Source organism: Microchirus variegatus (assembly GCF_963457635.1).
Source record: "Microchirus variegatus genome assembly, chromosome: 20".
Lineage (NCBI taxonomy): Eukaryota > Metazoa > Chordata > Actinopteri > Pleuronectiformes > Soleidae > Microchirus > Microchirus variegatus.
In genome coordinates this window covers 1,729,786-1,748,947 of record NC_139821.1, presented here as the reverse complement: position 1 = coordinate 1,748,947, position 19,162 = coordinate 1,729,786, and the positions used below count along the sequence as shown (strand labels likewise).

At 46.6% G+C, this 19,162-nt stretch overlaps 2 protein-coding genes across 2 annotated transcripts in view; one reads left to right on the top strand and one right to left on the bottom strand.

Annotated features, from left to right (window-relative positions):
* Window positions 1-415: 415 nt before the first annotated feature.
* dnajc10 (DnaJ (Hsp40) homolog, subfamily C, member 10) lies at window positions 416-9,784 on the top strand. The gene is made up of 25 exons (XM_083907346.1): window positions 416-498; window positions 1,814-2,063; window positions 2,449-2,611; window positions 2,693-2,743; window positions 2,829-2,911; window positions 3,045-3,176; window positions 3,372-3,465; window positions 4,603-4,680; window positions 4,889-4,932; window positions 5,041-5,106; window positions 5,203-5,268; window positions 5,373-5,462; window positions 5,570-5,701; window positions 5,786-5,900; window positions 6,005-6,132; window positions 6,394-6,510; window positions 6,633-6,734; window positions 6,836-6,896; window positions 6,997-7,091; window positions 7,198-7,331; window positions 7,852-7,905; window positions 8,033-8,180; window positions 8,291-8,413; window positions 9,232-9,339; window positions 9,475-9,784. The coding sequence occupies exons 2-25, from the start codon at window positions 1,857-1,859 to the stop codon at window positions 9,484-9,486; spliced, it is 2,403 nt and encodes an 800-aa protein (XP_083763472.1). The 5' UTR covers window positions 416-498; window positions 1,814-1,856; the 3' UTR covers window positions 9,487-9,784.
* Window positions 9,785-12,100: 2,316 nt separating this feature from the next.
* Window positions 12,101-19,162, bottom strand: part of frzb (frizzled related protein) — a 9,807-nt gene continuing 2,745 nt past the window's right edge. The window contains exons 2-8 of the mRNA XM_083906630.1: window positions 16,873-17,121; window positions 15,009-15,044; window positions 14,844-14,903; window positions 13,770-13,835; window positions 13,459-13,663; window positions 13,317-13,380; window positions 12,101-13,241 (exon numbers count right to left, since the gene is read on the bottom strand). Of these exons, the coding sequence (XP_083762756.1) occupies window positions 13,182-13,241; window positions 13,317-13,380; window positions 13,459-13,663; window positions 13,770-13,835; window positions 14,844-14,903; window positions 15,009-15,044; window positions 16,873-17,121 (740 nt within the window). The 3' untranslated portion in view covers window positions 12,101-13,181. The remainder of the gene's footprint in view (window positions 13,242-13,316; window positions 13,381-13,458; window positions 13,664-13,769; window positions 13,836-14,843; window positions 14,904-15,008; window positions 15,045-16,872; window positions 17,122-19,162) is intronic.

Sequence of the window (19,162 nt, the reverse complement as noted above, 5' to 3'; positions counted from 1 at the left end):
TTTGGTCCGCGGGCCGCTGCTTGCTCACCACTGACGTCAGAGCTTTAAAAATGCCAACACTCGACGCACCAGACTGACGTCATTAGAATGCGATCTATGAGCTCCAGAGTTCGTCAAGTTTGCGCAGATGCGGAATCATCCGGTACGTTTTTACTCTGGGCTTGTCAAAATAAAAGCAGTAAATAAAGAGATTAAAAGCGGACCCCCTCCTCTGTCATGGAAATTATAATTTTTATTTTTTTTTATTATTAATTTACTATTTATTATATATTATTACTCGTTAAACTCAGTAATGACAAAAAAAAAACACCCTCCTCGTGAATCTCGATTTTCTGCGCTGCTTTTATTGTGAAACGTAGGAACCGGAAACGCTAATAGTGTGGCCTTGTAGCGTCCAGCTTGATCCCGGTGTGAACCGGACCCTGATGCGGATCCCGGACTCCGCTGAATATACGGGATTTGTTGAGTAAACGGAGCCGCTGCTGTTTTTCGTCTCAGGTGAGTTTAGTTTATATAAATATATAAAACAATTCTCTTCGTCCTTAAAATGAACGTTTGCACCAACCGGAAGTTCACAAGCGAACGGCTAATTAGCCCACAAGTGGTGCTCAGCTAGCTGCTACTGAGGCTAACTTTAGCTCACATTAGCTGCTGTGTTTGAACAAGAACACGTTTAGTGGTTTTTTAAACTCCTGTGTGTTGATATTAACATGTTAACGACAATATTTTACGGATAATTCACACGTTTATGAACTGTTTTTATCTCTAAATGTTCTGGCCTCACATTTTTAACACAATTACTCTCTTAAATTAGCATTTTATGACCCAAAACAACCAGATAATTGTTCATTATTGTGAATAAAACGAGCCTGTACACACTGTCCTTATGTTGTATGTTTGTGGACTTGTTTGCTCCATAAAATGTCAGAATATGTTAAAATTATGGGGTTTTCATGATTTATTTGATAAAGGGAGGAAATAAATGAGGAATTATATGTATTTAAGAAGCTGAAAAACAAGAAAAGATGTTTTAATGACTTGTTTGTTTCATAAAATGTGTAAAAAAACATTGATCAGTGTTTGTCAAACGTGGAAATGATTCAGTTTGAGTGATTTCTTTGTTTTATGGAGCAAAGAAAGCTGATAATAATCCCATTTCTATTGTTCATATTGTTGTTGTTGTCATGTATTTCAAATCCATGATAAACATGCGGCTAAATAATAAAATCTAAAGAAACAACTCAACGATACACCGGATTAAACCATAATCTGAAGACACAAACAGGAGGGAGTGTGCATTACACTACAAACGGTCGTAAAAACTCAGTTTACAGCCACAAATAACAGGATTAAGTCGTAAATGTGTGTGTCGTGTTATTGTCGAAGCAGCTGTGACGGCCTGGGGGCGATGACGTGAAGTTACGCTCCCCCGTAATCTGAGCCAATCCAGGCGAGCCACGACGATCCAGGTCGAGCCTCGACGAAGCTTTGATCGTTTTCTGTCACCTTTATTTATTCACTTTATTATGAGGAGAAACGTGCAAAAAACGTGAGGTTATAAAGACTTTTCTTTGTTTACAGATTAGATTATTAATCCCGCAGAAGGCTCCCTCCACAATGATGTCGTATTGTGGCATTTTTATATCAAAACTGTGTCGTTGATTGTCGCATGACTTGTCACAGTGTTGCTGTGGAGCTGGATTAACATCAAAGTCTCATTCAGGAGGGATTAAAAACAGTTGATATCAGACCTTTTAAAGTGGCTCGTTCCACGTACTGCAGCTTTAACGGCGCTAACATCCTTGTTCTTCAGCTCCTCAGGTCGTCGTCGTCGTCGTCGTGGTCACAGACTGCTGATGATGGTTCACAGGTTCGACCCCCGCGGCGTCCAGGTCACGCTCCTGCTGCTCCCGCTGCTCCTCGTCCCCCTGCTGGTGACGACGGTGTCTGCAGAGAGCGGAGATTATTATGAGCTGTTAGGAGTCAACAGAGAGGCCACGACCAGAGAGATACGTCAGGCCTTTAAGAAGCTGGCGCTGACCATGCACCCCGACAAAAACCCTGTGAGTGACAACAGACCATCACCACACATCATAGACGTTTGTAAACCACTCACTCTCCCTGCACCAAAGCCCATAGGGAAAACCAGGGATTTTAACATCACAGCACACAGGAGTTCACAGGAGTTGTTGATCCACTGCTGCCTCCATCACTAACTTCAAACGTCTTATTTTGTCAATTCGGCTTTTAAAATATTTCATTTAGACGTACTTCAGTGACACAAAGTGACCACACGAGGCAGCAGTAGACCAGCAGCTCCTGTGTCCCCCGTGAGCTAAAATCACCGGTTTTCTCTATGGGGTTTGGTGCAGGGAGAGTGAGCGGTTTACAAACATGTTCTCACGCGTAGATTTTATTCGCCTGAGCGTCTTTTGAAAACGGTTTCAGGGCGACGCCTCGGCCCACGACAGGTTCGTCACGGTGAACCGAGCGTACGAGGTTCTGAAGGACGAAGACCTCAGGAAGAAATACGACAAATACGGGGAGAAGGGACTGGACGAGCAGCAGGGAGGACGCTACGAGAGCTGGAACTACTACCGCTACGACTTTGGTGAGTCTACACACACACACACACACACACCTGACTCCTGTAACCATGGTGATGACGCAAAAACAATGTGTCTCTGTTCAGGTATCTATGACGACGACCTGGAGATCATCACGCTGGACAGCGGTGATTTCGGTAAGAATAAGTCTCATGTTTATACAGCTTAATTTTTCATTTTCTGTCGTTTTCCAGCGTCTTAAACGTCCGCGGTGTTTTTCAGAGGCGGCGGTGAACTCTGGAGAAATCTGGTTCATCAACTTCTACTCACCGCGATGCTCACACTGTCACCAGCTCGCTCCCACGGTAACGATAAAAGACCTGAAACTACGGCCGTCGACTCCACTTTACTGTGTCTCACACTGTGTGTGTGTGTGTGTGTGTGTGTGTGTGTGTGTGTGTGTGTGTGTGTGTGTGTGTGTGTGTGTGTGTGTCACAGTGGAGGGACTTTGCCAAAGACATGGACGGCGTGATCCGGATCGGAGCGGTCAACTGTGGAGACAACAACCACCTGTGCAGGAGGAGAGGCATCAACAGTTACCCCAGTCTGTACATCTTCAAAGCTGGACAGGTGGGTGCACTTTTCAAAATAAAAGTCTCAGTGTTGGTTTGTCCCTGCGGGAGGAGGCGGAGTCACAGATCGCCAGTCCGTAGTTTTTTGAGTTTAAGTTTGTCCGCGTGAACGGACTTGTCGCGCGGCGGCCATTTTGCTGTTAAAGTGTTAGCTTAGCGTCCGAGTGACGACCTGTTGAACGTGTTTCTGCAGAAGCCGGAGAAGTTCCACGGAGACCGTTCTAAAGACGAGCTCGTACGATTCTCCATGAAGTTCATCACCACCGCCGTCACTCGTCTGTGGCAGGGTGAGCCGTCTCACTCCACAGTGTCTCACTCCACAGTGTCTCACTCCACAGTGTCTCACTCCACAGTGTCTCACTCCACCATGCCTCACTCCACCATCTCTCACTCCAGTGTGTCTCTCTCCACCATGTCTCACTCCACTGTGTCTCATCATGTCTCACTCCACCATGTCTCACTTCAATGTGACTCACTCCACCATGTCTCACTCCAGTGTGTCTCTCTCCACCATGTCTCACTCCACTGTGTCTCACCATGTCTCACTTCAATGTGTCTCACTCCACCATGCCTCACTCCACCATGTCTCACCCCAGTGTGTCTCTCTCCACCATGTCTCACTCCACTGTGTCTCACCATGTCTCACTCCACCATGTCTCACTTCAATGTGTCTCACTCCACCATGCCTCACTCCACCATGTCTCACTCCAGTGTATCGCACCATGTCTCACTCCATCATGTCTTATTCCGTGTCTCACTCCACCATTTCTCACTCCAGTGTATCTCACGATGTCTCACTCCATCATGTCTCACTCCAGTGTATCTCACCATGTCTCACTCCACCATGTCTTATTCCGTGTCTCACTCCACCATTTCTCACCCCACCATGTCTCACTTCACTCCCACTCCAACATGTCTCACTCTGTCATGTCTCACTCTGTCATGTCTCACTCCAACATTTTTCACTCTGTCATGTCTCACTCTGTCATGTCTCACTCCAACATGTCTCACTCCACCATGTCTGACTCCACCATGTCTCACTCCATGTCTCACTTCATGTCTCACTTCACCATGGTTGTCTCACTCCACCATGTCTCACTCCAACATGTCTCACTCCAGCATGTCTCACTCTACCATGCCTTCACCATGTCTCACTCCAGCATGTCTCACTCCGTGTCTCACTCCACCATGTCTCACTTCACCATGTCTTACTCCACCATGTCTCACTTCACCATGTCTCACTCCAGCATGTCTCACTCAGTGTCTCACTCCACCATGTCTCACTTCACCATGTCTTACTCCACCATGTCTCACTCCAACATGTCTCACTCCAGCATGTCTCACTCTACCATGTCTTCACCATGTCTCACTCCAGCATGTCTCACTCCACCATGTCTCACTCCACCGTGTCTCTATGTCTTTAGGTAACGTGTTTGCTGAGGTGGAGAAAGCGTTCTCGTCAGGGATTGGCTGGATCATCACCTTCTGCTCCGACACCGGAGGTAACGCACTTCCTGTTTATTTTTAAAAACACCATCACACTTCAAAATAAAAGTTTTGGTTTTTGTTTGTCCAGGCTAAAGCCCAACCCTATAGTTTTTTCAAAATAAAAGCATCAGAATTTGTTTGTCCGTGTTAAATCATTACCCTGTCTGTAGTTTTTCAAAATAAAAGTCCCACACAACACTTACGTCTGTCTGTCTGTCTCAGATTGTCTGGAGCCGAGGACGAGACAGAAGTTGGCAGGAATGTTGGTAAGAGAGCAGAGGTCACATGATCACGTCTGACATCACTTCCTGTCACATGTGTTGATTTCCAGGAGTGAACAGAGTTCATGTTGTCATCTGTTGTTTGTGTTACAGGACGGTCTGGTGAAGGTTGGGTGGATGGACTGTGTCACAGAGGAGCAGCTCTGTCAGAGTTTCCAGGTAAGACTGCATTAATATAGTACTATTATAGTACTACTGCAGTACTATTTGAAAGTAGAGATGTTATTTATCATATTTGTTTGTGTTTTGTCTCAGGTGAACGGTGGAGCCACGGCTTTGTTTCCTCCTGGAAGTTCTCTGGATCTGCAGGGCAGCATTCTGGTAAGAAGCATTCACTGTCTGTGTGGGGATAATAACGCAGTACTGAGTGTAGTAATACTGCATGTACTACTGCAGTACTGACTCAGTGTGTGTGTGTTTTTCAGTGGCTGAAAAGTCTGGACAGTAAAGAGATTTACACTCAGGTCATGGAACATCTGCCTGATCTGGAACTGCTGACGACTGAGAGTTTCCAGGTACAAACACACACTAAAGACATGTTAGAGACACTTTAGAGACGTGTTTAGGACACGATAGAGACACGTTAGAGACGTGTTTAGGACATGTGACTTCCTGTGTGCAGGGTAAACTGTCTCATCATCGCTGGTTGGTCAGTTTCACATTTGGACACAGCAGCAGCAGCAGCAGCAGCAGCAGCAGCAGCTCCAACCACTACAAGAAGCTGCAGGCTTTTCTCAGAGACGACCACATACAGGTACCTGTCTGTCTGTCTGTCCCTGCCTGTCCCTGTCTGTCTGTCCGTCCCTGTCTGACTCTGTCCCCGTCCGTGTGTCCTCAGGTGGGCAGAGTGGACTGTCTCACAGACTCTCAGCTCTGTCAGTCTCTTTACATCCACAAACCTTGTGTGGCCGTTTTTAAAGGACTGGGAATCCACGACTTTGAGATCCACCACGGTCAGTACACGCAGTACTACACGCAGTACTACACGCAGTACTACACGCAGTACTTCACAGTACTACACCACAGATGACTGAGTCATGTTGTCCTGGTCTCTCAGGTAAAGACGTGCTGTATAACATCGTGGCGTTTGCCAAGGACAGCGTTCGCGCTCACGTGACCACGCTGAGACCTGATAACTTCCCCTCTGACAGGAAGGAGCCGTGGCTCGTAGACTTCTTCGCTCCGGTGAGACACACACACACACATACACAGAGACACACACACACACAGAGACACACACACACACACACACACACACGTGTCAGATGTTTACCTTCAGGGCCGGAGACGAAGCTCCACCCACAATGCAGAACACTGACAGAGACAAAAGTAAATCTGTGTATGAAGGACTTACTGTGTGTGTGTGTGTGTGTGTGTGTGTGTGTGTGTGTGTGTGTGTGTGTGTGTGTGTGTGTGTGTGTGTGTGTGTGTGTCTCTCTCTCTCAGTGGTGTCCTCCCTGCAGAGCGTTGTTACCTGAGCTCAGAAAAGCTTCCATTCAGCTCGCCGGACAGATGAAGTTTGGCACTCTGGACTGTACCATTCACCACAACCTCTGCTCCACGGTGAGGCCACGCCCCCCCCCCCCCCCTCACACTGTGTCTGTGTGTGGACTGTACCATCTGTGACGATGACTGACATTCTCTCTCTGTGTGTGTGTGTGTGTGTGTGTGTGTGTGTGTGTCAGTATAACATCCACGCGTATCCGACCACCGTCATCTTTAACGGCTCGTCCGTGCACGAGTACGAGGGACAGCACTCGGCTGACGGCATCCTGGAGTTCATACAGGTGTGACATCACAGGTGTGACATCACAGGTGTGACATCACAGTGTGTGTGTGTGTGTGTGTTCACCGTGTGTGTGTGTGTGTGTTCACCGTGTCTCCTCAGGACCTGGTCAGTCCCTCTGTGGTCGTCCTGGATCCGTCCAGCTTCAAAGACAGAGTCAGAGGTACATGATGATGATGATGATGATGATGATGATGTTTGTCCTCACGTGTCTCATCATCATCATCATCATCATCGTCCTAACGGCGTCTCTGTGTCCACAGGACGAGCCGAGGGTCAGGTCTGGGCCGTGGACTTCTACGCCCCCTGGTGTGGACCGTGTCAGGCTCTGATGCCCGAGTGGAGACGCATGGCCCGGGTACGGCGGTGTCTGCAGTGTGGTTACGTCAGCAGCAGGGGGCGCTCACGCCACTGACTCTCTCTGTCTCTCTCTGTGTGTGTGTGTGTGTGTGTGTCACACACAGATGTTGTCCGGGCAGGTTCTGGTGGGTTCTGTGGACTGTCAGAGGTTCCAGTCGTTCTGCCAGAGTCATGGCGTGAGGGCGTACCCTGAGGTCAGGCTGTATCCTAGCAACAAGCCACGCTCGGACCACTACATGTACGCACACACACACACACACACACACACACACACACACACACACATTCTTGTACTGGCTGCATTCTGAGGACCGGGTAAAAGTGTTGACAAAGTGAGGACCAGCATTTCCGCTTTATAAATCAACACTTAATTACAAATATCTACTTCATGAATGACATCTATAAAGAACTACTGGGTGCAGTACCATAAAATGTCGGCAGGTGGAGCCCCAGAGCAAAAAGTGTGTGAAACACCATGGCTGAAAAACGGGTTTTTGTACCAAATTGAGGAGCTCTGTTATAGCATGTTTACAAACTAAGGAAGTGATTTGAATGAAAACAAAGTGAGGACCGGACCAAAATGTCCTCACTTTGTAAAAATGACCTCACTTTGTTGGTTAAAAACGCCTCACTGGTCCTCAGGATGCTGCAAGTACAAGAACACACACACACACACACACACACACACACACACACAGGTGTCAGAGACTGTCACATGATCAACAACTGATTATTCGTGTGTGTGTGTGTGTGTGTAGGAGTTATAATAGCTGGCACAGAGACGCTCATTCACTGAGGACCTGGGCGCTGAGGTGAGAACACCACTCTTTACTTTACTACATCACTTTCTTTCTCTGTGTGTGCTAATGTGTGTGTGTGTGTGTGTGTGTGCGTGTGCGTGCGTGTGCGTGCGTGTGTGTGTGTGTGTGTGTGTGTCAGTTCCCTCCCCTCAGCGGTGGAGGTCCTGACTCCAGACTCGTTCAGGTCTCAGGTTCTGTCCGGTCAGGATCACTGGGTGGTGGACTTCTACGCCCCCTGGTGTGGGCCGTGTCGGCACTTTGCTCCAGAGTTTGAGGTTCTGTCTCAGGTCAGCGAGTGTTCTGTGGGACACAGTGGGACCCGCGTTCTCTGCACCGGCCACTGGGGGGCACCAGTGTGACGAGCGTGTTTCCTCTGTGTGTTTTTTTTGATTGACAGATTGTGAAAGGAGAGATTAGAGCGGGAAAAGTGGACTGTGAGGCTCATCATCAGACCTGTCAATCAGCGGGAATCAACGCCTACCCCACGGTCAGGTTCTACCCACACCTGGGGACGAGGAGGGTGAGGACACACACACACACACATTTTTGTACTTGCTGCATACTGAGGACCGGGTAAAAGCATTTCCACTTTATAAATCAACACAATTACAAAGATCTACTTCATGAATGACATCTATAAAGAACTACTGGGTGCAGTACCATAACATGTCTGCAGGTGGAGCCCCAGAGCAAAAAGTGTGTGAAACACCAGGGCTGGAAAACAGGGCTTTTGTACCAAATTATATTATTGTACGTTTAAAACCTAAATAAAGTGTTGGACAAAGTTGAACAAAGTGAGGACCGGCCAAAATGACCTCACTTTGTTGGTTAAAAACCCCTCACTGGTCCTCAGTATGCCACAAGTACAAAAACACACACACACACACAGTCTATCTCACTGTTTCCAACAGGAAACTGAAGTTTGTAAACCACTCACTCTCCCACACCAAACCCCATAGAGAAAACCAGTGATTTTAGCTCACGGTGGACACAGGAGCTGCTGGTCTACTGCTGCCTCGTGTGGTCACTTTGTGTCACTGATTTAAGTCTAAATTAAGATATTTAAAAGCCGAATTGACAAAATAAGACACTTGAATCAAGTGATGGAGGCAGCAGTGGATCAACAACTCCTGTGAACTCCTGTGTCTCTGTGATGTTAAAATCACTGGTTTACTCTTTGGGCTTTGGTGTGGGAGAGTGAGTGGTTTACAAACTCCAGTTTCCTGTTGTTAAAGTCTGTCTAACAGTGAAATAAACCCTTAAAACATTAATTGTTCAGAAATATGACCTATTACCCTGTCAAAATAAAAGCCTCTATGTGTGTGTATGTGTGTGTAGCATGAACACAGTGGCGAGCACATCAATAGCCGCGATGCTAACGTGATCGCCGACACCATGAGGCAGCGGCTGCAGCGGCTGTTGCCACGGTTACACAGCAAAGCAAAGGTGACGCTCTCTTCGCTCTCGTTTTTAACGTACGATTTTTTTTTTATTTAAGTCGTACAGGATAAACTCACACGTGTGTGTGTGTGTGTGTGTGTGTGTGTGTGTGTGTGTGTGTGTGCGTGTGTTTCCCTGCAGGATGAGCTGTGACCTCGCCGCCGTCGTCCGATTGGTGGACGCGAACGCGGTCCGTCGCTGTGGTAACAAACAAACAAACAAACAAACAAAAACACACTCCTTGATGACGGAGACGGACGATAGCGCTGCTGTGATGATGATGATGATGATGACGATGATGAAGATGAATGTTGCTGTTTTGTCGTTTCCATCGTTTCTATTTACTCTATGAAGTAAAACTGTGGGACGCCGCGCACACACACACACACACACACACACGCACACACACGTGACCCAGTGTTGTATTTTATTGTTTTATGTCAAAAACTGTTGGACCTTCAGAATAAAACGCCTCTTGTTTCTGTAATAAAACAGTATTTCCACGAAAAGAAACTCTTTCCTTTGAATCGTCATTGAACGTGTAACTGTCCAGTTTGACCAGCAGGTGTCACTGTTGCTCCTCTGAACACTGTGAGCTGCGACTACAACAACGACAGGTAAGCTAAACTGTGACTTTTTCCTCCCCTGCACCAAACCCCATAGAGAAAACCAGAGTCACTCACTCTCCCACACCATAGTCACTCACTCTCCCTGCACCAAAGTCCATAGAGAAAACCAGTGATTTTAACATCACAGAGACACAGGAGTTCACAGGAGTTGTTGATCCACTGCTGCCTCCATCACTAACTTTAAGTGTCTAATTCTGTAAAATTCCACTTTAAGATATTTCATTTAGACTTAAATCAGTGACACAAAGTGACCACACGAGGCAGCAGTAGACCAACAGCTCCTGTGTCCCTGTGAGCTAAAATCAGTGTTTTTTTCTATGGGCTTTGGTGTGGGAGTGAAAACTGAGTTTGTGTGATGTTGTGTTTCTTTGTGTGTCTCTTGTGCGTTGGTAACGTGTCAGAAAGTGTGTGTTTAACGTGGTAAATGCGTCTTTTTCCACTGGTGTCTTTGTGTTTGTGAATATTCAGCCTGTGGTTTGTGGTCAGTGAGAGGTCAGTGTTGACGCAGCACTGCTCCATAAACCACTGGAACCACTTACTGTGTGTGTGTGTGTGTGTGTTCTATTGTTTCATGATGTGAAATGGAGCAGCTCGCTGGACCAACACTGGCTGAGCGAGTGTGGGAAACACATCTGTGTGTGTGTGTGTGTGTGTGATGTCAGATTATAATCTGTGTTTCTGTGACAGTTTCTTCACGTATGAAGTTTTCACAGCTGCTCACAATCATCACATCAAACACACTCGCTCTCTTTCTCTGCAGCACATTAAAGGAGTGAAAAACCAGACCAGACCAGACCAGACCAGACCAGGTGCTAAAGGGGCTCAGAGAACTGGACCAAACTGGTGCTAAATCGTCAGGCAAAACTGGACCAAAGCCTGGGCTAAAACAGGTCAGTGAACCAGACCCAACCACGACAAAAACACACCTCTGGAAACCTGACCTAACCAGGGCTAAAAACATCATGATAAACCAGTCCAAATCAGGCTAAAACAACAGACAGAACTGGCCCAAACCGAGGCTAAAACACCACCAAAAAGTGGACTAAACTTGGACTAAACCTGGTCTAAATCCTCACCAGAAACCAGGGCTGTAACACCTCTGCAAACTAGACCAAACCAGGTCAGTGAACCAGACCCAACCACAACAAATAAACACCTCTGGAAACTGGACCAAAGCTAAAACATCACCAGGAACTTGACTAAACCTGGTCTAAAGTATCACCAGAAACCAGGGCTGTCACACCTCATAAAACTGGACAAAACCAGGGCTAAAATGCCACCAAATCTGGTCCAAAAACAGGGCTAAAACATCATGATGAATGAGACCAAATCAGGGCTAAAACACTAAATAAAGCTCTACCCAACCAGGGTTAAAACAACAGACAGAACTGGACTAAACCTGGGCTAAATCTGGACTAAAGCATCACCAGAAAGCAGGGCTTTAACACCTCTGCAAAGTGGACCAAACCAGGGCTAAATCATGACACAAAACTAGACCAAACCAGGGCTAAAATGCCACCAAATCTGGATCAAACCAGGGCTAAAACAAGCAAACGCCTGAAGTGTTGGAGAATTCAGACTTTGTTTTTGAAAAGTTTATTTCCTGTTTATTAACGAGTCGATGTTGTGTGTCTGCCCTCTAGTGTCTGAAACACTCACTGCAGCTCAGTCTGTTTGCTGCGTCAGCTCAAGAACCACAGACGACACCAGGTGTGTTTTCAGGAGGAGGAAGAGGAGCAGGAGGAGGAGGAAGAGGAGGAGGAGGAGGAAGAGGAGGAGGAGGAGGAGGAGGAGGGCCATGAAAACATTTTCTCCTCTCTCTCATGGAAACTGCAGCTGAGAAAACACTGCTGGAAATGAGTAGCCAGAAACGACTGGAAACAGGCCTACACACACACACACACACACACACACACACACACACACACACACAGAGCTTCGTCTATATTTAGATTCACTCAAACAGGTTGTTTTTGTCTTTGAGGAGAAACTCAGACGTTTTTTCACCTGGAAACTAACGTTTAAATCAGTTTAAATCAGATTAAATCAGATTAAATCAGATTAAAGATCCTCATAAATGGAGACTTTTATAACTTAAATCATCATCATGTGACTGAATAAACAGACTGAGACTGAGATGAATTTTAAAGTTTAATGTAAAGTGAAAAGAATAAAAACATCAGTCACTGAGCAACAGATCATCACTGTTCCTTTATAGCACAAGCTCCGCCCACGAGACGGTAACACACTGTCACTTGTTCTGGTTTCCCTCATTGCTTTCTTTGGTTGCTCTATGGTTGCTTTGGTTGCTCTGGTTTCTCTCTCCGGTTGCTTTGAATGCTCTAGTTGCTCTTTCTGGTTGCTCAATGGTTGTTCTATGGTTGCTCTAGTTGCTCTCTCCGGTTGCTCTATGGTTGCTCTGGTTTCTTTGGTTGTTATATGGTTTCTTTGGTTGCTCTAGTTGCTCTCTCCGGTTGCTCTATGGTTGCTTTGGTTGCTTTGGTTGCTCTGGTTGCACTCTATGGTTGCTCTATGGCTGCTTTGGTTGTTCGAGTTGCTCAAGTTGCTCTCTCTGGTTGCTCTATGGTTGCTTTGGTTGCTCTGGTTGCACTCTATGGTTGCTCTATGGCTGCTTTGGTTGTTCGAGTTGCTCAAGTTGCTCTCTCTGGTTGCTCGAGTTGCGCTCTCTGGTTGCTTTGGTTGCTCGAGTTTCTCTCTCTGGTTGCTCTAGTTGCTCTCTCTGGTTGCTTGAGTTGCTCTCTCTGGTTGCCTCCTCCTCTTCACTTCAGTCCAGTCCAGGTCAAAGGTCAGGTCGTGGTCACAGACCCCTCATCGAAGCACAAACGTCCGTTAAATGTCCTCCGTTCATCGGAGGCCTCCAATGGAGCCAAAATGGCCGCCAGTGGAGCGTTAAAAGTGTCACGTACAGACTGTATGGCTGTGCGTAGGTTTAGTACTACAGCGTAAAAATAAAGCTCCTCCACCTATAATGTCTTTATGTAGTGCTGTAGGTGTACACACACACACACACACACACACACACACACACACATACACACACATATACACACAAACTAAACGCACACTGAATATTGTTTGTGCAAAGAAAATAAAAGAACAACGAAAATGAAGGAATGAACTACATTCAGCTACAACAGCCAGTGATAGTGCAATATCTACACACACACACACAAACACACACACACACACGGGCTGATCTCAGTGGCGACCCCCGCGCTGACCTCCTCGACCTTTGCCCTGCAGGATCTGATCCCATCTCTGGAAAGAAAAACAGGAAATGAAGGAGTGTGTGTGTGTGTGTGTGTGTGTGTGTGTGTGTGAGCTCAGTCGTACCTTGACCTTCTTGCCCATCTTGTCCTTCCACTTCTGAGCGATGGAGCTGTCGATCAGGAGGAGCCTACAAACACAGTGAGTCAGCAAAAATCACCTGTTTACCTGTTCCCATGTGTTAGCTTGTTAGCCTGCTAGCTTGTACCTGGACGTCTCCTCGTTCTCGTAGCCCATGATGAGGTATTCTTCCCCAGGAGACAGAGGAGGACACAGGCAGGAGGACGAGTAGTAGAGCGTCTGCGTCTCCTTGGGAATGTTGACCAGAGACGACTTGAACACCTCCTTCACCTCCACCACAGCCGTGGGCTCCAGGCCGCGGTTCCTCACCTCCCTCACCCTCGCCCTGATCACTGAGGACGACGACACATACGTAAATATACATATATATATATATGTGTACATATATAAGCTGTGTGTATGAATCTAACGCTGTGAATCATGTCCTATAAGAGTCACCGTAGTTGTAGTTGTTCCTCAGGTACGTTTTCAGGATCATTCGCACGGCTTTACACCGACAACGATCTGAGGACAAACACAGGTGATGTGTTCAGGTGCAAGTTCTCTGTCGTAAATTCACGATTCAACAACATTAATGTGTTTCATTTTATGTTGTTTTTACTCAACTTTCAGACAGGTAGAGCGACCAGTAGCAGAAAAGTAAAGCGACAGGTAATGAAAATGTAGAGCAACAAGTCGTAAAAAGGCAGAGCGACAGGTTTCGAAAAAAGAGAGCAACAAGCAGTGAAAGGGGAGAGCGACGGGTAGCGACAAAGGTAGAGTGACAGGTAGCGAAAGGGTTGAGCGACAAGTAGCTAAAAGGTAGAGCGTCAGGTAGCGAAAGGGTAAAGCGACGGGTAGCGAAAAAATGTAGAGCGGCAGGTGGCGAAAGGGTAAAGACAAGTAGCGAAAAGGTAGAGTGACAGGTTGCAAAAAGGTAGAGCAACAAGTCACGAATAGCTAGAGCAACAAGTCGTGAAAAGGTAGAGCAACAGGTAGCAAAAGGGTAGAGTGCCAGGTACCAAAAGGGTAGAGCAACAGGTAGTGAAAAGGTAGAGCGACGGGTAGCGAAAAGGTAGAACTACAAGTAGCGAAAGGGTAGAGCGACATGTCGCGAAAAGGTAGAGCGACAGTTAGTGAACGGATAGTCACAAGTAGCGAAAAGGTAGAGCGACAGGTTGCAAAAAGGTAGAGCAACAAGTCACGAAAAGCTAGAGCAACAAGTCATGAAAAGGTAGAGCAACAGGTAGCAAAAGGGTAGAGTGCCAGGTACCAAAAGGGTAGAGCAACAGGTAGTGAAAAGGTAGAGCGACAGGTAGCGAAAAGGTAGAACTACAAGTAGCGAAAGGGTAGAGCGACATGTCGCGAAAAGGTAGAGCGACAGTTAGTGAACGGATAGTCACAAGTAGCGAAAAGGTAGAGCGACAGGTTGCAAAAAGGTAGAGCAACAAGTCGTGAAAAGGTAGCGTGAAAAGTAGGGAAAAGGTAGAGTAACATGTAGCAAAAGGATAGAGCGACAGAACGATGTGTTACCTCCGTGTGGTCCTCTGCAGTGAAGGTTGTTGGAGTCCATTGGAAAGTCTGGACTGGATTCTGTCAGAGGACAAAACACAGAGAAGACACTTTTGGTGAATGTCGTGTTTCTGAGGAAAAAAGAAAACGCGGTTCAAGTCTCGAGCGTCATGGATCAGGACTCACCTGGATCACACCTGGACGGGTCCTGGTAGTACGGATCTACAGAGGTCAGAGGTCACAGAGGTCAGAACAGAAGACATTTTCATATATCTTTATATGATCACATGACACATGGATCAGGATCCAGAGACAAAGAGTGAAAGTGTCTTCTTGACTTTTAACGTTCCACAGGAGACAAAACCCTCGCCCTGACTGAACCTCCGCAGATCAACAAATCACAGCGAGGGAAAATCCCAGATCCCCCGCTGGGCCGAGCCGAGCCGAGCCGGGTCAGCTCAGGGACCGGAGCGGAGCGGAGCGTGGGTGGAACGGACTGAGATGAGTTGTTGTTTTTTCAATGTGATTTTACAGCACTGCTCTGGTGCAGGGCCGAGGACACTGAGGGGGTTTATGGAGTGTAAGACGAGCGGGGCCAAGCCGGGCCGAGCTGGGCCGACCGCATCAACGAGCTCTTTGACGTCGCGCGGGAAGTGAGTCACGCTATCTGTTCACGAGGGAGCAGCAGCACAAACACCACAGAAAACAGTGATAGAGGGGAAAAGAGCTGCCGACGCTCAAACGTCCTCATTCACGAGTGAATGACGGCGTTTGTTCTGCAGCAGCAGGTGAAGACGTCTGAGTGCTGCACTGTGCAGAGCTACACCGCTAACGTAAACACAACCATTTAACCTGGAACAATAGTGAGCGTTATTGATATCACGCACCTAAAATAACAGAGCATTTAAAGTGACATTTCGGCTGTTTTTTGAGGCACAGAGGCTCATTCTGTGAAAAACCGATTTTAGCCACTGAACAAAAGACCTGTGTGAATAAAATCTAGGTCAGTTTAAGTCTACGACGTCTGTAAACCACTCACTCTCCCTGCACCAAACCCCATAGAGAAAACCGGCGATTTTAGCTCACGGTGGACACAGGAGCTGCTGGTCTACTGCTGCCTCGTGTGGTCACTTTGTGTCACTGTAATAAATTGAAATGAAGAATTTTGAAAGCCGAATTGACACAATAGCACATTGTAAGTTAGTGATGGAGGCAGCAGTGGATCAACAACTCCTGTGAACTCCTGTGTCTCTGTGATGTTAAAATCACTGATTTTCTCTATGGGATTTGGTGTGGGAGAGTGAGTGGTTTACAAACTTAACTTTCCTGTTGGAGAAGTCAGTCTAATGATGAGATTAATTGGCAAACAATATTTTTAAGACATTTAAGAACATATAACTCTGTTTTTTTTAACTGAAAACTGGAGTTTTGTAAACCACTCACTCTCCCACACCAAAGTCCATAGAGAAAACCAGTGATTTTAACATCACAGAGACACAGGAGTTCACAGGAGTTGTTGATCCACTGCTGCCTCCATCACTAACTTACAATGACTGATTTTGTAAAATTCGGCTTTTAAAATCCTTCATTTGGATGTACTGTAGTGACACAAAGTGACCACACGAGGCAGCAGAGGACCAGCAGCTCCTGTGTCCACTGTGAGCTAAAATCACTGGTTTTCTCTATGGGGTTTGGTGTGGATTCTACCGAGTGAAGAAAAACTGGATTTTAGCCAATTAACAAAATAATTATCTAACAAAAATCTATGTCCGTTTAACTCTACAGACTTTACCAACAGGAAACTGAAGTTTGTAAAACCACTCACTCTCCCTGCACCAAAGCCCATAGAGAAAACCAGTGATTTTAGCTCACAGGGACACAGGAGCTGCTGGTCTACTGCTGCCTCGTGTGGTCACTTTGTGTCACTAAAGTAAGTCGAAATTAAATATTTTTAAAGCCGAATTCATTAAAATCAGTCATTGTAAGTTAGTGATAGAGGCAGCTATTTAAAAAAAGCAGCATGATGATGATGATGATGATGATGTCACACCTGGTCCCTCCGCCTTGACGATGGCCTCCGGTGAGATGCAGACGCCGCGGTCGTACAGCGGCAGCTCGCTGCAGGCCAGGCTGTCGGGCCAGCTGTGGTTGTAGCGCTTCATCACCGGCTCACAGCCCGACTTGGCGCGCTCGCACACGGCCTTGCACGGTTTGATCGGCTCGTGCTGGAAGTCGATGGTGCAGATGGGAGCGTACATGGCGCACAGGAAGAAGAGCAGGTCAGCGCTGCAGCCGGTACCTGAACACACACACACACACACACACACACACACACACACACACTTGAGTTTAGTCACATCTATCTCACTCTCCCACACCAAACCCCATAGAGAAAACCAGTGATTTTAGCTCACAGGGACACAGGAGCTGCTGGTCTACTGCTGCCTCGTGTGGTCACTTTGTGTCACTATAGTACATCCAAATGAAAGATTTTAAAAGCCGAATTTTACAGAATAAGACATTGTAAGTTAGTGATGGAGGCAGCAGTGGATCAACAACTCCTGTGAACTCCTGTGTCTCTGTGATGTTAAAATCACCGGTTTTCTCTATGAGGTTTGGTGCAGGGTTCTACCGAGTGAAGAAAAACAGATTTTTAGCCACTTAACAAAAGAATCGTCGTAAAAAATCTACGTCGGTTTAAGTCTACGACGTCTTAAGAACACGATCGCGTCATTATTTCACTGTTAGACAGACTTTAACAACAGGAAAGTGAAGTTTGTAAACCACTCACTCTCACCACACCAAACCCCATAGAGAAAACCAGTGATTTTAGCTCACGGTGGACACAGGAGCTGCTGTGTCACCTCTGGTGCTAGCTGCTAATGTTAGCATCCATGCCCGATTATTTATACTATCATTCGGCATTATTTTTTAATACCATATTAGCACGTTAGCATATAAATGTGCTCCTTTGAAACCTGAGACACTTAAAACAAAAATGGCTGCCAGTGGAGCCACTTATTTAAGACTTTAAATGAGTAAAATCTACATCAGTTTAAGTCTACGTCGTCTTAAGAACGTGTTCACGTCTTTATTTCACTGTTAAATAGGCTTTAACAACAGGAAACTGAAGTTTGTGAACCACTCACTCTCCCACACCAAAGCCCATAGAGAAAACCGTCAATTTTAACATCACAGAGACACAGGAGTTGTTGATCCACTGCTGCCTCCATCACTAACTTATAATGACTTATTTTAGTGAATTCGGCTTTAAAAAAATTCTACATTTGGATTATTTCAGTGACACAAAGTGACCACACGAGGCAGCAGTAGACCACCAGCTCCCGTGTCCCCAGTGAGATAAAATCACTGGTTTTCTCTATGGGGTTTGGTGTGGGAGAGTGAGTGGTTTACAAACACGTTGACCTCCTGACCGCTCGTGTCGTGTCACCGTGAGTTTAGAAACCATGTTTTTTTGTTTTGTTTTTTTTTTAAAAAGAACAAACGAAGCAGAATCAGATTTGAAAGCGTGTGGAAACAAAAACCTCCGGAGCTGCCGTGCAGAGGGAAACATGATTTTGACCACGAAAAATGTTCTAATGAAAGACGCGCAGGCCAAAAGAAACCAGGAGGACGCTCCAGGGTCAGGAGTTCAGAAGATTCCTGAGCCAAACCTCGGGAAAATCCAAACACAACCGTCCTTCCTCTGAGTCCACAACACTTCCTCTGGTGGAGGTTCCTGAACGCACCACCGAGCACCATCAAACACGGAGGTTCAGGTCTGTGTGGGAGGGCGGGGCTTAACCACAGCAGGTCACTCTCCCACGTTACAACTCCGTGACCTGCGGCGGCGGCGGCGGCGGCGGCAGAAGCCACTGGTGCATGATGGGAGCTGACAGGGCGTCGCCCCCCCCTACGTGCGCTAACATTGGCGTCGGCGGGCGACGCCCACGCGGAGGTTTTAAACGCGTCCAAAAGTGTGATGAGGTTATGTTTCCACACATACACACACACACACACACACACACACCTGCCATGTTGTGTTATTCTTCACTCTGGTTAATCTTAAGAACACGTTCACGTCTTTATTTCACTGTTAGACAGACTTTTCCAACAGGAAACTGAAGTTCTTAAACTCACTCACTCTCCCACACCAAAGTCCATAGAGAAAACCAGTGATTTTAACATCACAGAGACACAGGAGTTCACAGGAGTTGTTGATCCACTGCTGCCTCCATCACTAACTTACAATGTCTTATTCTGCAAAATTCGGCTTTTAAAATCTTTCATTTGGATGTACTGTAGTGACACAAAGTGACCACACGAGGCAGCAGTAGACC

Bases quoted from the DNA above. Each gene is read 5' to 3' on its own strand.
- dnajc10 (XM_083907346.1), top strand. From the start codon at position 1,857: ATGATGGTTCACAGGTTCGACCCCCGCGGCGTCCAGGTCACGCTCCTG. The intron at 5,269-5,372 runs GTAAGAAGCATT...TGTGTTTTTCAG, and splicing joins ATCTGCAGGGCAGCATTCTG to TGGCTGAAAAGTCTGGACAG. The intron at 5,463-5,569 runs GTACAAACACAC...TCCTGTGTGCAG, and splicing joins TGACGACTGAGAGTTTCCAG to GGTAAACTGTCTCATCATCG.